The sequence below is a fragment of the Macaca mulatta genome, chromosome 7 (assembly GCF_049350105.2).
Source record: "Macaca mulatta isolate MMU2019108-1 chromosome 7, T2T-MMU8v2.0, whole genome shotgun sequence".
NCBI classification, from domain to species: Eukaryota; Metazoa; Chordata; class Mammalia; order Primates; family Cercopithecidae; genus Macaca; species Macaca mulatta.
In genome coordinates, this window is record NC_133412.1 from 154,063,586 (window position 1) to 154,079,854 (window position 16,269).

Below are 16,269 nucleotides of genomic sequence, written 5' to 3' on the forward strand. Positions count from 1 at the left end.
GTAGCTCATGCCTGTAATCCCAGCACTTTGGGAGGCTGAGGTGGGCAGATCATGAGGTCAGGAGATTGAGACCATCCTGGCTAACACGATGAAACCCCATCTCTACTAAAAATACAAAAAAAAAAAAAAAATTAGCTGGGCGTGGTGGCGGGAATCTGTAGTCCCAGCTACTCAAGAGGCTGAGGCAGGAGAATGGCGTGAACCCGTGAGGCAGAGCTTGCAGTAAGCTGAGATTGCACCACTGCACTCCAGTCTGGGCAACAGAGCGAGACTCTGTTTCAAAAAAAAAAAAAAATATATATATATATATATATATATATATGTATATTAGAATAGGTTTGCCAAAATTTGTCATCCATTGATGATTTTCTGGCAATGTGGAAATTCTAGCTTAGGCAACATATGGAGATGTATTTGGAAAGCCTGGGGCAATATTTACCTTCCCTGAATTTAATACTACATCAAACACTTAAAAAAATTTCACCAATATTTTGAGCATTTGAGTAGGAAGCCTCATTATTGGAATAATATAGAAGCTGAGCAATGTGAACTCACCTAATAGAAACCATTATATAATCTCAATATTATCAGTATTAAGCCTGAACATACATCCAGTCATTAAATTCCATAATTTAAATTAACACCTCCACTGAGAAGGTATCCTAATATTTTTCAAACACAAAGTGTTCCTAATCCACATTAAGAGCCAGTGATACAGCTCATGGCTACGACTGAGTTGTAATTAATTTTTGTCACCAACTCCAGATCACAAAAAAGATAGGGTATTAACTTTAATTTCTCCTATATTGAAAACTGAGATAAGAGAATGTGAAAGACAGAGCGACATTTACAGTGTAAGTACAAAGACTGGTACATACATACACATAAGCACATATATTTGGGCATGGGAATAGGAGGCTGGAAAAACTACTGCTTTTGCAGGCTCCTTCTAAGTGAAAACCATCCATGGTTAAGCAGGTCTAATAACCCAAATGGGTTTGAACCAAGCAGGGAAGATATTAAAATGGGATGATGCTAAATTATTATCAACTTATCAGAAACTTTTTAATAGATCAAGAAACAGTATGACATGAGCATCACAAAGGAACGCAATTTCTGAGGATGAAAAGTATTTTCTAAGAAAGACCAAAAAGCCCCCACACAAATTATCACATTATTAGGTACAAATCTACATTTTACCTCTCCTAAATCTCCAGTCCTCCCCTTGTTCATCCTGATAGTTTGACTGTTGCTTGGAAATCTGAGACACTTGATGCTGTAAACCCTTTCGATCACCCTCTGCTTTCGTAAGTTGTGCACGCAGTTCTTCTACCTAAACACATCGTCAAAAATCAAACATCAGTTTTCACAATCAGTAAAAGACCTACTTCAAATGGGCTATTGTAAACGCAAGTTGAATCCAGGTTAATCTCCTTCCAAGCATAGTGGAACGGTTTCCTGCTCCATTTCCTCATTCCTCTCATTTATTCCACAAAGAATAAATGCATGGTTTTTCCTTCTCTGTGTCCATTGTGGCAAAGAATGTGATCGGATTTTTTTTTAATCACTTATTTTGTCCTCAGTCTACTCCATTACTATTAACCCAAATCAACTTCAATTAAGTATTATACGTTTTTATATTTTTCTATTTTCACCCATTTGCTTTCATGTGAACATGGTCTATTGGTTGTCAAATTCAAGATAAATGATCATGATTTAGCATATTTTGATATTAAAATAATGCTCAAAATAAATATGTAATAGATGCTGTTGAATAAACTCTAAACTCCTTGAAGTCAGAAACTGATTTATCTTTCTATCCTTAGACTGCCAAATTACCTAGCCCATAGCAGGTACTTCCAAATGACCATTAAACAAGTTAACAGTGACAAAAAGATTCAGCTAAAATCACAATGACAACCTAAACAAAGAAATATCTTGCTTCCATAACTGAAACTGGAGATTATAAGTCAGAGTTCCAAACAAATCAGAATGGAATTAAATACAAATATAAACTTCTAAAAAGGAAAGTTTGAACTCTGCCAAAATTAATTCCATGTGACCACTGGCTGCAGAACAAAGTCAGCGAATATTTTCAAAGATTTTGTAAAACAGGTGCTATCTTGTATTTTCAGCACCAATTGTCAAAATGTAATACTCCTTCTGAACATCTATAATGCCTGACATCTTTGCCTACCCCTAGCATATTCTGAAGGTGAGTTATATAACACACACTTCAAAACAGAAGGAAGTCTGTAATCCCAGCACTTTGGGAGGCCGAGACGGGTGGATCACGAGGTCAGGAGATCGAGACCATCCTGGCCTACACGGTGAAACCCCGTCTCTACTAAAACATACAAAAAACTAGCCGGGCGAGGTGGCGGGCGCCTGTAGTCCCAGCTACTTGGGAGGCTGAGGCAGGAGAATGATGTGAATCTGGGAGGCGGAGCTTGCAGTGAGCTGAGATCCGGCCACTGCACTCCAGCCTGGGTGACAGAGCGAGACTCCGTCTCAAAAAAAAAAAAAAAAAAAAAAAAAAAAAAAAAAAAACAGAAGGAAGTGTAATTGCAGTTTGTATTACACACAGACAGAGAGGCAGTTAGAAACCCATATGCCCTTATTCAATGTATGTAAGATGGTTATTTAAAGTTACTGAACTTTAAACATCAGAAGCACCAAACTCCCATTATGGGCTGATGGAATGCAAAATGTTATACTTAATAATTAAGCCTTATCGGCCAGGTGTGATGGCTCACACCTATAATCCCAGCATTTTGGGAGGCCGAGGCAGGGGATCACGAGGTCAGGAGATGGAGACCATCCTGACCAACATGGTGAAATCCCGTCTCTACTAAAAAAAAACAAAACATTAGCCAGGTGTGGTGGCGCATGCCTGTAATCCCAGCTACCGGGAGGCTGAGGCAGGAGAATCACTTGAGCCCGGGAGGCGGAGGTTGTGGTGAACCGAGATTGCGCCACTGCAGTCCAGCCTGGCAACAGAGTGAGACTGCGTCTCAAAAAAAATAAAATAAAATAAGCCTTATCTTTGGTTTAAAAGGGTCAAGCAGTATCTTGAAAACATGAATTAAAGACAATAATGTTATTCAAAGTAACATAAACATGCAAAGGTCTGTTTTATGTAGTTTACTTCTTCCTTTACTTCCCAATGCCTCCTGGAATAAAATTAAGCTCCTGGGAAAATTTTATCTTATACATTCAGTCTTACTTTTACACTGCTCATGCTAAGAGAGATAAGTAGTAAGTTGTAGCAGCAATCAGCAAGATACACCAACACAGTGGGGACTTTGGCTGATGTTTGTACTAGCTTTCTCTGAATTTCCCTGAAAGAATTTTATCTTTTGCTTAGTGTGCTAATATACATTCCTTAGGAACACATTTTTTTCTAGACCTAGTTTTTTTTCTTTCCTTTCACAAAGACATTTAAATAGAGCTACTCAATCCTGATTTAATGTAAAAGTATATTATAATAACTTGCACAGACTTACCTGATGCAAAAGTGTTTCTCGGCTGCCTTCAGATTGATTCAATAACTTTCGAGATAGCTCCAATTCCTGTTCAAGCTAGAGTTTCAACAAAGGATAAATAAAAATGTCCAATGGAATAGAAGATAACTAAATTATTATGGGCACAGTTTAAAAGGAGAAAAGTGCAAAAGTTTTCAGAAGACATTTACAGCTAACATAAAAGAATAAATCTCTCACTATGAACATATATCAATACTTCCATTAAAATAACGTTAATCGGCCGGGCGCGGTGGCTCAAGCCTGTAATCCCAGCACTTTGGGAGGCCGAGACGGGCGGATCACGAGGTCAGGAGATCGAGACCATCCTGGCTAACACGGTGAAACCCCGTCTCTACTAAAAAATACAAAAAACTATCCGGGCGAGGTGGCGGACGCCTGTAGTCCCAGCTACTCGGGAGGCTGAGACAGGAGAATGGCGGGAACCCGGGAGGCGGAGCTTGCAGTGAGCTGAGATCGGCCACAGCACTCCAGCCTGGGCGACAGAGCGAGACTCCGTCTCAAAAAAAAAAAATAAAATAACGTTAATCGTACAACATGAAGTGAACTAGACCAGGCCTCAGGAAGTCAGGATCTAGTACGTTTCATCTCAACTGTGAGTCAGTCCCAGTCTCTTCTCCTTAGGCCTCCGTTCTGTCATCTCTAAAATAAAAATTTTATATTAAACAGTCTCTGAGATCCCTTCCAGTTCTAAATCACTTTAATCTAAATTCTAAGGCAATTTTTTTCTTTAAATTAGAAAATGTAGTGTCAAATTAACTAAATCAGAATAAAAACGGCAGGGACCCAATAACCCAAAAGTTTCATTTAATTGGTGATTTCCTACATTCCTAATATTTCTAATATTCATAAGACATTCCTTAAATTTTTAAATGTCTAAATTCAGAATAAGACATTTAAAATTTCCTTAATGATACTGCCATGAGATAAATATCGATAAAAAATGTGACCAGTTCAGGAGATCGAGACCATCCTGGCTAACATGGTGAAAACCCACCTCTACAAAAAATACAAAAAATTAGCCAGGCGTGGTGATGGGCGCCTGTAGTCCCAGCTACTCAGGAGGCTGAGGCAGGAAAATGGCGTGAACCCAGGAGGCGGAGCTTGCAGTGAGCCATGATCGCGCCACTGCACTCCAGCCTGGGCAACAGAGCGAGACTCCATCTCAAAAAAAAAAAAAAAAAAATGTGACCAGTTAAGTGACTAAATATTCTACAAACTCCTAACATGCCTAGATGATTTCAAGCTGAAATATATAATAGGATAGAACACAAGTTTCTTAAAAATTTAGACCTTATATGTGCTAGACTTATTTGCATTCTGTAACATTAAGGTAGTTTTATAAAAATCGCACATTTATATTAAGATGCTCGTAAGTGCTTAGATTTGTAGTACTTATTCTAAATTATCATTTCAATTGAACAACTGCTATCTGTATATTAATCCTTTAATAATTGCACATGTGGTAGGTATGCTTATGAAAGAACATGAGAGAGTCTTGTGGTGATGGAACAGTTCTGTATCCTGATGGTGGTAGTGGTAACAAGAATCTATACAAGATAAAAATGGATTGAACTTCACACACACACACACACACACACACACACACACACACACACACAAAACACAAATGAGTATATATAAAGCTGGTGAAATCTGTATAAACTAAGTAGATTGCACCAACAATTTCCTGGTTTTGCTATTGAATGGCAATTATGCAAAATGTTACCACTGAGGGAAACTGGGTGCATGGGACCTCTCTGTGCATCTTGTTTTACAATATCCTATAAATCTATAATTATTTCAAAATATATCTTTAAATCTCAGTATATAATTTTTTTAAAATTATACATGTGGCTCATAAAACAAATGTCATATTTTTTAAAAAGTAAAGTATATGTGGGGATCACAGAATCCACATAAAATACTGTCTGACCTATTCTTTAGTCTCTATGGAGAAATAGAGTAAAGAAATCATAATTGAAGCAAAATGACTTTGAAATCAACCAAAGCCCATATTGGTCATAATCCCTGTGTAATTTCAACATCACAACTCCCAAAGGGCAAATTTGATGACCTAACATACTTCGCTTACCCTGAAAGCAGCAGGGAAGCTGCCTTTACATGAGTTGGTGAAATAAAATAAAAGAGGCAATGGTAGGTAGAAAAAAGCAATATGGAGTAAAGAACAGGGCAAATTTTCACTTCATCTTCCATTACTTTGAGCTCATCCTTAAATCTACTTATTCACAAATTAAGGAAGAGTTGTTTGGCCTCTGAATTCCTTTCTAACTCTAAAGTGCTAAGCTCTACATGCTCACAGACATGAACACACAGTTCATAAACATGAACATAGGTCAAAGGTCGTTGATATTTAATTTAATTGAATAGAAATAGAGAATGCTTTCAGAACTGGGCTGCTTACTGTATCTGTCCACTATAATGAAAATGAATATAACCAAAATATTCAGTCTCCAAATGACAGGTCTTTTCTAACCCTGCAACAAAGTCAAGTTCTTTAAATGTTTCCAACAAGAAAAGGTAAAGTTTAATTCACCTCTCAGAAGGCAGAGTGGTCATAGATGACAAGGTAGCAAACAACTTGCTTCTCTGTTTCCAAGAGTAAGTCCTAGCAAGCAGAAGAGCTGTTGAACCAATTGACTCCACATAGAAAGATAAAGAATTCACAGTGTTCTAAAGGATCCTGGGGACACTTTTCAAGGCACTCAACAAATACCATTGGCCCCAAACCACTTTATTCTTTGAAAGATAACTTTTAAAATCTTACTTGATTCTTCTCAGTTTCAGTTTGTATTAGCTTATTTTTTATTGCCCCCTCATGCTCATCTGCTTTAGCTTCTTGTTTCTTTAGTGCCTAGAATGAAAGAGGTGGGAAAAAAAAATTATTCCAAAATATGTACAAAACTGAAAGTCACTACTAGAATTTATTATGTATTAGGGCTGAGGAAGACATGGATATAAGTTACACAAAATCTATAAATTACAACCTGCTCATTCACTGTAACCCTAAGAACACTTCAGTGGGAACAAAATATAAACAATAAGCAATTCCTGATCATCCTAATTAATATTCACTTAATTTCCTTTTTTTCCCCATCTTTGGGAATTTTATTACATTATTTAGAGGGCCTAGATAGCTAACAGTTTTCTTGGAAACAAATATTCTTTTCTACTGTTTCCCCTCTTTAATAAAATGAGGAAAAAGAACTTTAAGAAAATACACATTTCAAAAGTTAACTATAAAAGTGTTTGGTTTGTTTCTACGTTAAAACAAAATTAAACTTAAAGGGGAAAATTATACTTGGAAGTGTCTTTCATAATATCTGAAATGCATTCCATTCGCTTAAAAAATATTTTTAACAATTTTAGTGTTTAGACTTAGCAAGGGGTATGTGTAAAGTCCATACGACTTGTGAAAAGCCAAGTTGCCAGAAGCTTTTCCAACAAGATCAACAGAAAACCAATTTTTAGGCAAACAGCAAAATATGTTAAAAAGTGCTTTGATGCAAGTATACTCAATCAATTTCAGCTCCCTCTGCCATAATTCCTACTCTCAAATAGAAATTGAGTAATGAGGCAGAGAAGCATCAACAAAATGAAAAATAATTTTGATTTGAGAATAACAATATTATCACACTTTTACAGTGTTTAGTATGTCCAGGCATTCTTCTTCTCCTTACATATAATAAATAAATATATTACATATATTCAAAATATACATTTACTCCTCATGATGATTCTATGAATTATTATTATTCCCAGCCCATTTTATTAAAGTGGAAACTGGAGCACAAGGAGTTGAATCATTTGCCTAACGTCACTCACCTACTTAGTGACAGAGACAGGACACAGATTATGGCTGCCTGCCTCTTAACAACTGAGTATACTGCTTCTTCATATTGATATAATAATACAAAACTTAAAGGGTAATGATGAAAACTCAATGGTTTGAAATCTGCAGAGCACATAAAGCAATGTCTGGCTCCCAGCAAATGTGCAATAAAATGCAACTATTATTATTGGTAACAATAATAGACTGGGTAACAGAGTGAGATCCTCAAAAAAATTAAAAAAAAAAAATCAAAACTTCTATATTTAAGTTGGTTGAATAAAAGAAACTCTAATTCTCTTGGATACTTAGAAATTTGCTAAAATAATATTGTGCTACTCCTTTCTTCCTTGCTTTCCCCTTACAACATCTAATAAGTTATTTATCATATTGATTTTCCAAAATAATGTACTTTTCTATTATAGCTCTACTTGCTGCCTAAAACTGTATTTAATAGTCTCCTTTTTTCAATTTCTCCTTTTATTCTAAGTATATATAAGTTTTAAAAAATTTTTGTGAATGATAACTTAAATTCTATTGTTTTCAATAAGGAGCAAAAGTGAGATACTAAGGAACAATCCAAAGCAAATTACTACATTTCCACTATATCATCTAGAAATGCCATTAAGTTTGAACACTAGCTCTGCTTTCTATATACCATGAGTCAGTAAACAAGTAAACACAAATGCAATACTCTAGCCTAGAATACTGAATCGGTTTTTCTACATTATTTAGTTTAAAACGAAAGACAAGGAAAAGCTAACACTTAAGGCCCATTAAATATATGTTGATGCACCTGTAAACACTGAAAACACAAACAACACTCAAAGAGAGACATTTTTAAATTAACCAAATCAAAATTACAAGCCATTTCTTTAAACCTTAATAATAAACGTTAACTAATTTACTACCTTTTTTTAAGGGTGTAAGCCTGCACTGGATTTCTTTTCCATTTGACTTAAAACAAGCAACTTAGAATTATATTAAAACTGACCCAGTAAAAGCAGTTATAAAAGAAGAAAAAAAATTCACATGTCAATGAATTTCAATAATTACATTATTTTGTTCTTGAAAGCTTGTTTGTTTCCTAAGAGCAGTTTAGCTAAAAGCTATCATGTGCCCTGCTCCAGGATTTAGATTGTCTTTTACATGTTCAAGATCACAGCAACAACACTGAGCCTTAATAGAGGGTCCCCGGGGCACATTTAAATCTTTAATAACAACAATTTTTCTTCTTTCCCTTAAGTGTGTTGTATCGTGTATTGTACTACTGCATTTCCTTAGAAGTAGGCGATTCTAAACTCTCATAGTTATATATAGTTTTAAAAAAATGTAGCTTTTCCTTTCAGAGAGTAGTAAAAAGGGGAAAAGAAAAATGTTTGTAGACCTCTCACTTAACCATAAAAATCTCTACCACATTGACAACAAGCATGTTTATCAAGAGGCTCTAACAGACAACACACTCCAAGATGTAGAACAAATAGGGAATTAAAGGCCCTTTGTCTGCTTTAAATGGACCAGCAAGCTTGGTTAAGAATGATGGCATGGGAATGAAATAAAAATCACATGTTAATTCCCACACAGGCCAATGAAATTTCCGGAGAAAAATTATAAACATAACCTATCCCAACTTATCCTAATCACTCAGCAGTGCTACAATTGCACGCCTTTGGTCACAAGGGCAAGAACTTGTAGATCATTTACTGGTAAACTAACAACACTACAGAAAAACAAGTATGTGCTCATATTAAACAGTCAACATCATTTACTTGAAGGTACAAATTATCAAATCAGATTTTTTTCCAGTAACAATAAAAAATGAAGAAGTTATATCACTAAACACTAGAAAATCATTGTTCTTACTATATTTTGTAATTAAACTCTTCACATGGGTAGAAAATAAAAGCCAGTGGACAAATATTTTAAGCTTAACAGAATATAATGTGATTCCAATCCAAATTAGACCACATGAGCTATAAACTGAAGTTATATGTTGTTTATATTTATGTATATTAAAATTTTAAGGTAGCGTTAAGGACACTTTCAATCGAGCAAAAACTCCATTAACTCTAGTACTGAGTATGTATAAAACACTATCATGGAAACTTTATTTAATTAAAATTTTTTTTAAGATGGAAATCTGATGTCTATCTCAAAAATTCTTTTTGGACTTTGCCGAAACACAGGTCCAAAGGCATCAAACATTAATAAAATAATACATATATTTAAAAGGACTCTATATGCATAATACAGCAGGATTTTATTGCTCAGAACATGTACTACTCATTTATATTAACACATACTTTTTTTGTCATGTTCTTTGAATTTCTAAATTATGCTTTTCCCAAATCAAGTTAGAGATTCCTCCCCCATGAGAACTAGCTAAAGTAATGGAAAATTTTAGCCTTTAAGTTCATCCAGTTGGGGATTATCTGTGCCAACAAAAACCAAAACAAAAAAAATTAAGTTTCTTTTCAAGGCAAAAAAAAAAAAAAAAACAATGCATTCATATTCTAAATCCCTGAACCAATATCTAATTTAAAAATAGCTAAGTGGATATTACTTAAATTGTTCAAAGAAATTTATTTTTCAGCCATGACCAAGGAAAGGAAATTCTACAACAACTACAACTAAAAAAATAAAAAATAAAACAAACCACACACACCACACACTTTGGTAGGTGAAAAGTAGAAATGCTTGATAGAAGTCCAAAAGGAATTCAATACTGAAACTATTATGATACCACACAAACTTAAGGGATATCAAAGTAAGGAAGAAATTCAAAAATCTTGGTACGAATTGAACTGTGTGTATTTTCCAGATGGAAATGGTAAGCACATAAGTCACAAAACACAACAATTCCTCTTGTTCAAAGGGTAATATCCAATATCATGTAGTTAAGTAGGATCGATCATAAGTTAAATACTATTTCTGATAGTAATAGTAATCCTTAATAACATTCCTTAAAGATACCTGTGGTATTTAAACATAAAGCTCAAGGTTTTATTTTAAGAATGGCTTAGATTTTTTTTTTCTCTTCTAATAAGATGTTTATTATTTCAAGAATCCCAAAAATACACAAGGGCTCTTATAGGAATTATCTTGGTGGAAGAGATGGATGCTTTTTACTGACCTATTTTCCCCAGTGAACAAACAAACTTCTTGGTTCCACTATGCCCATACCTACGGAATCTACCACTGTTTAGGGCACCCAGTGTCAACGAACCCAAACAAGGTCAAGGGTTCAGTCACGAATTCCCTTTGCTCTGTTTCGTGGACACAATCTTTACCCTAAACCTAGCCAAGGGCCTCACAGAAGGCTAACTAGACCAGAGATTATGAATGAATCTGCAAAAATTCAATACCATGACTACAATAATAACTCAAAGATAAAACCCCTGTTGACTAGTGTCAGGATTTCATTCTTCAAATGTTGTAAACTTGCCAATCTGCAAAACAAAACCTTAATTACTTCATAAAAAAGCCAGTATGCTAAAAAGACATACAAGTCTTTTAACTTCTTTAATTCAAAAGCAACAATGGTAATGAGTATTATTCCCTAACATGCCATTGCTTTTACTGGAACAGATTATATTTTTATGCAATCTTTAACTTCATAAAAATCTTGCAAGTAAAGTTAAATGTGAGCCCAACAAGTGCACTTTCCAGGATTTCCTTCAAAATCAAAAAACAAATGCTCCTAGTAGAAGGTCTGTTTTTATCTGAGTAGTTTGCTCTCAAAAAGAGATGCATAGTTTTATTAGAAATCCACAGTAATATAATACTTCATTTGACTTTCTAAATGCAGGACCACTGAGTTAGGATTGTTGACAAATAGAAGATCATAGATAATCATGGAAATTTAATTTAGAATTTCTCAAGTTGTATATCTTTGAACAGAAAGCTCTGTAAATATACAACATCTTTCAGTGTCCAGAGTTAGAGGATGTTATTTTATGCCTTTGGATTTAGGAGGATTTTTTTGTTTTTCACTATTTTCTAATAAAAATAAAACAGTACTAAGTCAATGAATAAGTCTATCTGTAGCAAAATGGTTTTTGTTTGTACAATATTACTATGCACTCAGTAGTTGCCCAATAAATATTAATTGATAATGATGGAAATGGGCTTTATAAACAGATGGCCTAGCATAAATTCACTGAAAACATAGACAGAAACATTCCACTCTTCAAGAAAAGCATAACATAGAAATTGAACAAGTCCTGCACACAGAAAATCTCAGTCTATTGTCAGGCAGCTGTTCAGTCAACAGGAGCAGCAGACATTTTTCATCATCATCATAGCATTAACAGCATTAAATGTCTATTTGCATATGGTGCTGCAAAAAGTGACTCACACAGATTCATGCTAGTCTTATTTGTTATAATTTACAATGACAACATTGGCAAGAACATATAAGTACACATAGCAAAGTAGAAGTGATTAAACATACTTTGAGATATAGTAATATGTGGTATGAACATAAAATATGTGTCAGGCTTAAACACAACTCACAGTAGCAATAAGAGTATTTATCTATCGTATAAACTTCTACTATTCCCCAATAGAATTACCAGTGCTTTACAAGAACACTTACACATATGCTGAAATACTAAGTAGAATAAAGAAAGAAGTCAGAGGCCATAATAGAATAAGTAATGACTCTTCGAGAACCCAGAAAGTGAATATAATCCCAGTAGTTTCCAGTGGGGAAAGAAGAGAGAAAAGAAGAACAAAAAAATCATATGGGGACTAGCTCATGGTTAATAGGATGGTAGGATCAAGGAACCTATAAGCAAATTTATCAACCCAGGAAGACATCCTGAAAAACACACATTTTACAAAAATACTTAAATAAGAAAGTGTAAGATAACATACATGGTAGAATTTTGGAGAAAGACCGTTAAAATGAGGACTGAATGGAGCAGAAAGTACACTGCAAGCATTTAATAATTAATAGCCCTTAGTATTATTTTCTTAATAAAGTAAAAAGCTTCAGAAGACATGACATGTTAATTATATAGAAATCAGATAATAAGAACTTCACGACAACTTACATTTATACATCATCTCATAAAACTGCACCCTTCAATGAATTCAAAAGCTAACAGCTGGCATGCTACTACTTCTATGATGTAGGATACATTTCTAAACTTTCAACTATTGTTTTATCATTATTCAATACTAGGCCACTGAAATAGATTATGAAACTGGAATATTCTTTAATCCAGCCAACGATTTCCCAATACTAGAAAGATAATATAGCTTGTGGAGACACTCTAAAATATCTAAGAAGCTAGCTTGCTCTGTAAATGGAAATTCAAATATCAAGTACAAGGTTGAAAGAGACCTCCTCCAAGGTCTCTTCAGAATTCTCTTCTATAGAAGCTTTGGGGGGAAAAATATCTTTCACTGAAAAAAATATTAAAAGTGTTTTAGTGTCATCTGTAAGAGGTGGAATAAGGGGGCAAGGATGGAAATCAAGAAAAAGACTAAAAAGGCGACTGAAGAGCATGATGTATCTCAGACCTGCATGTTTCAAGCTGTGTCAAATAGCATTCAAACGCCTTTGAAAACTAAATCCTATAATAGTCAATCGTTCTTCACCATCCATTTCCTTTTTATCAGCATGTTGACATTAATGGCTCTCTCACAGTCTTATAGAGAAGAGAGAACAGCGTTTATTTCATCCTTGCAAAGAAAAAAATTGTTATTTGTTACCACAAGTAACAAATACAAAGAAGAAAATAATTAGCATGATGTATGATGATAGGACGAAGAGCAATAGTTTGAATCAAAATGATAGTCAAAATTTATGTGTTTCAGCCATTGACTGGTAAAGTGCTTGACATGTAACAACAAGCAATGGGGCAGAATCACATTCATGAAGAATTTCCTAAAATAATGTAAAAACACAGTCTTAGCAAAAATGCCACCTCTCTCACCCAAACGTTTCCCAAGGGGCCATGTAGAGGTAATTATTTCCCCTCTGAGATATTCTATAGACTACACAAATGTGGAATAATGCCCTTACTGCATTACAATGACAGTTAATATCTCTATTTCCTCAACTAAACTAGGAGTCCCTAAAAGGTGAGACAGTATTTTAGGTATCTTTAAATCCCTAGTCCCCAGCACAGTACCTGAATGTATAGGTATTAGGTACATGATAGTATTGGCCAAATGAATATTTTACTGAATGAATAGTTACTATATAGTATGCAATATTTATTCATTCATTCCTTCAAGAAACACTTACTGGGCCCCTACTCTATGCTAAGCACTGGTCTTGGTACTGGGGATACAGCAACGAGCAAAACAGGTAAGTCCCTACCTTCATAAAGCCTGCATTCTGGTCAAGGGACAGACGGTTGACAGATAACGAAAGTGTTAAGAAAACATACAACAGTGCAAGGGGCTCAGGAGTGAAGGAGTATTTTATCTATGATAGTCAATAAGGTCTTTCTGAAGTCGAGTTCTGAACATGAGGGTACAAACTGTACAATTGTTTCAGAGCTGAAAATTCTTAGCTGTGGGAACAGAAAGTGCAAATGTCCAGGAGGAGGAGGTACCTGGTATATCCATGGAAAAGCAAGACGGCCAGGATGGTTGGCCTACAGTTGGCAAGAGGAACAACGATAGAAAATTAGGGGCTAGGCGTGGTGGCTCACGCCTTTAATCCCAGCACTTTGAGAGGCCAAGGCGGGAGAAACACTTGAGGCCAGGAGTTTGAGACCAGCCTGGTCAACATGATGAAACTCCATCTCTACTTAAAATACAAAAAAAAATTAGCTGGGTGTTGTGGTGCATGCCTGTATTTCCAACTACTCAGGAGGCTGAGGCAGAGAATCGCTTGAACCCAGGAGGCAGAGGCTGCAGTGAGCCAAGATTGTGCCACTGCACTCCAGCCTGGGAGACAGAAGGAGACTACATCTCAAAAAAAAAAAAAAAAAAAAAGGAGGAAAGAAAGAAAATTAGGGTGAGAGGAATTCAGAAACCAGATCAGAGGGGCTCTATTTCTATAAATAAACCATTGATTAGCCGGACATTGTGGCACATGCCTGTAATCCCAGATACTCGGGAGGCTGAGGCATAAGAATCACTTGAACCCGGGAGGTGGCGGCTGCAGTGAGCCAAGATCATGCCACTGCACTCTAGCCTGGCAACAGAGTGAGACTGTCTCAAAAAAAAAGAAAAGAAACCATTGAAGGGTCTTGAAGAAAGATGTGACATTATCTGATTCTGTAAAAGATCACAAGGAGGTAAGAATGGAAGCAAGGAGGCTATGGCATTAGCCCGAGCAAGAGAGGAGATGTAGTGGTAGGAGATGAATAGTTTCCAATTTAAAAAAATATTTTTAAAATAGAGCTGACAAAATTTAATGATAGACTTGGTGTATAGAACAGGAGAAAAGGAAAGGCAAGGACATAAAGGAAACATATAAAGGTTTTAAAATATAAAACAAATTATTTTATCAAGACGGTTATCTAAATGTTTAAGAAGAAATACATGAGCTACTTATTTCAATAAACCACACAAAAAGGGTAAGATTTTGTACCTTCCAAACAAGTTCACAGGTCAGGAGGAGAAAGAACTGGAAACTGGGAGCTCCAGAGACCCAAGTTCGCCCACACTTTGTGGCTTTGAATCACAGCATCACTGTAACTTGATTCCCCATCCAAGACTAACACTGGTGTGGAAAGCTTCAGGATATCATTCTCGCATAATAAACATAAAACTGTAACTTTTTCTCATAACCATACAAGATCCATTAAATGATGAGATAATAAGGTTATAGTTCTAAATACTATCCTAATACTTGACCACAGTATGGACAAACGTATATTAGAAATAACCTTAACAGTTACTCGTTTTTTGAGCAATAAATAATTAATACCACAACTTTAATATTTTGTAAAAAGGGATTTGGGGTACTTAATAGAAATACAAATTAAGTAGAAATGCAATGAGTCATGAGAGCTATAAAAATGCAATGAGTCATGAGAGCTATAAAAAAATGCTTTTCTAACAACTAAAGAAAAAAAACAGGCAAAGGATATTCTATCTGTTGGATACACTATCTGACAGAACACCAATAGAAAATAAATACAATTGGGTGGGTGGACAACAGTGTACAAAAGGAAATCACCAGCAAAAACAAGAAAATAATAATTAGGAGAAAGAGGTTTAGGTCTATATAAGATGAATATTTAGAGAAAGCATCTTTTGGAAAATGCTGCATGCACAGCTTCGAAATATTAAAAGTGGAAAAGGGAATGGGAATATATGATTCCCGTGAAATAAATGCTCATATCAAATTATAACCTGTTTTACTAGATATAGTTTTCTTCCATAGAGGGAAGGAGGGAAGGAGGAAGGAAGAAGGGAAAAACCTGTAACCCTGAAGAGGAAGCATGAAACTATAATACAAAGGCACAGAAACGACAGTTTTCACGATAAATACAGCAGGTGTCTTCACATAAAATACACAATGTGTCATACTTTTTAATAGTGGAGAGTAACACCGTTTCAAATTTAAATTTTTAATAACGGATAGTTAAATAACTAGATTTTTTTCATTTCTGAGGCTAGTGCCAAGTACACTTTCAGAAAGCCCTAAGAGTTGAGAGTATACACACTGTAAATAATTGTTTTTCAGTAAACTTGGCCAACTTTAATAAACACTGCCTACTACGTCACAATTAATGGTTCAATACTGACGACTAGTGGTCAAAACATGTAGTAATTCCCTATCAAGTATTCTATGACTTGTATCAATTTATTTAAAATATTTAATGCAAATTATGTGGAAACCTAAATTAAAAGAGCTTGCCCTTACAAGCATTCAGAAAAACACACACAAAAAAGGAATTGTAT

The 16,269-nt window shown here is 35.1% G+C and overlaps 1 protein-coding gene across 9 annotated transcripts in view; it reads right to left on the reverse strand.

The window, feature by feature from the left end:
* CEP128 (centrosomal protein 128) overlaps window positions 1-16,269 on the reverse strand; it is a 457,806-nt gene that overhangs the window by 350,699 nt on the left and 90,838 nt on the right. For all 9 annotated transcript variants that reach the window (XM_077938779.1, XM_015144269.3, XM_077938780.1 and 6 more), the window contains 3 exons: window positions 6,331-6,417; window positions 3,507-3,581; window positions 1,201-1,333 (listed from right to left, as the gene is read on the reverse strand). In XM_077938779.1, coding sequence (XP_077794905.1) covers window positions 1,201-1,333; window positions 3,507-3,581; window positions 6,331-6,417 — 295 coding nt within the window. The remainder of the gene's footprint in view (window positions 1-1,200; window positions 1,334-3,506; window positions 3,582-6,330; window positions 6,418-16,269) is intronic.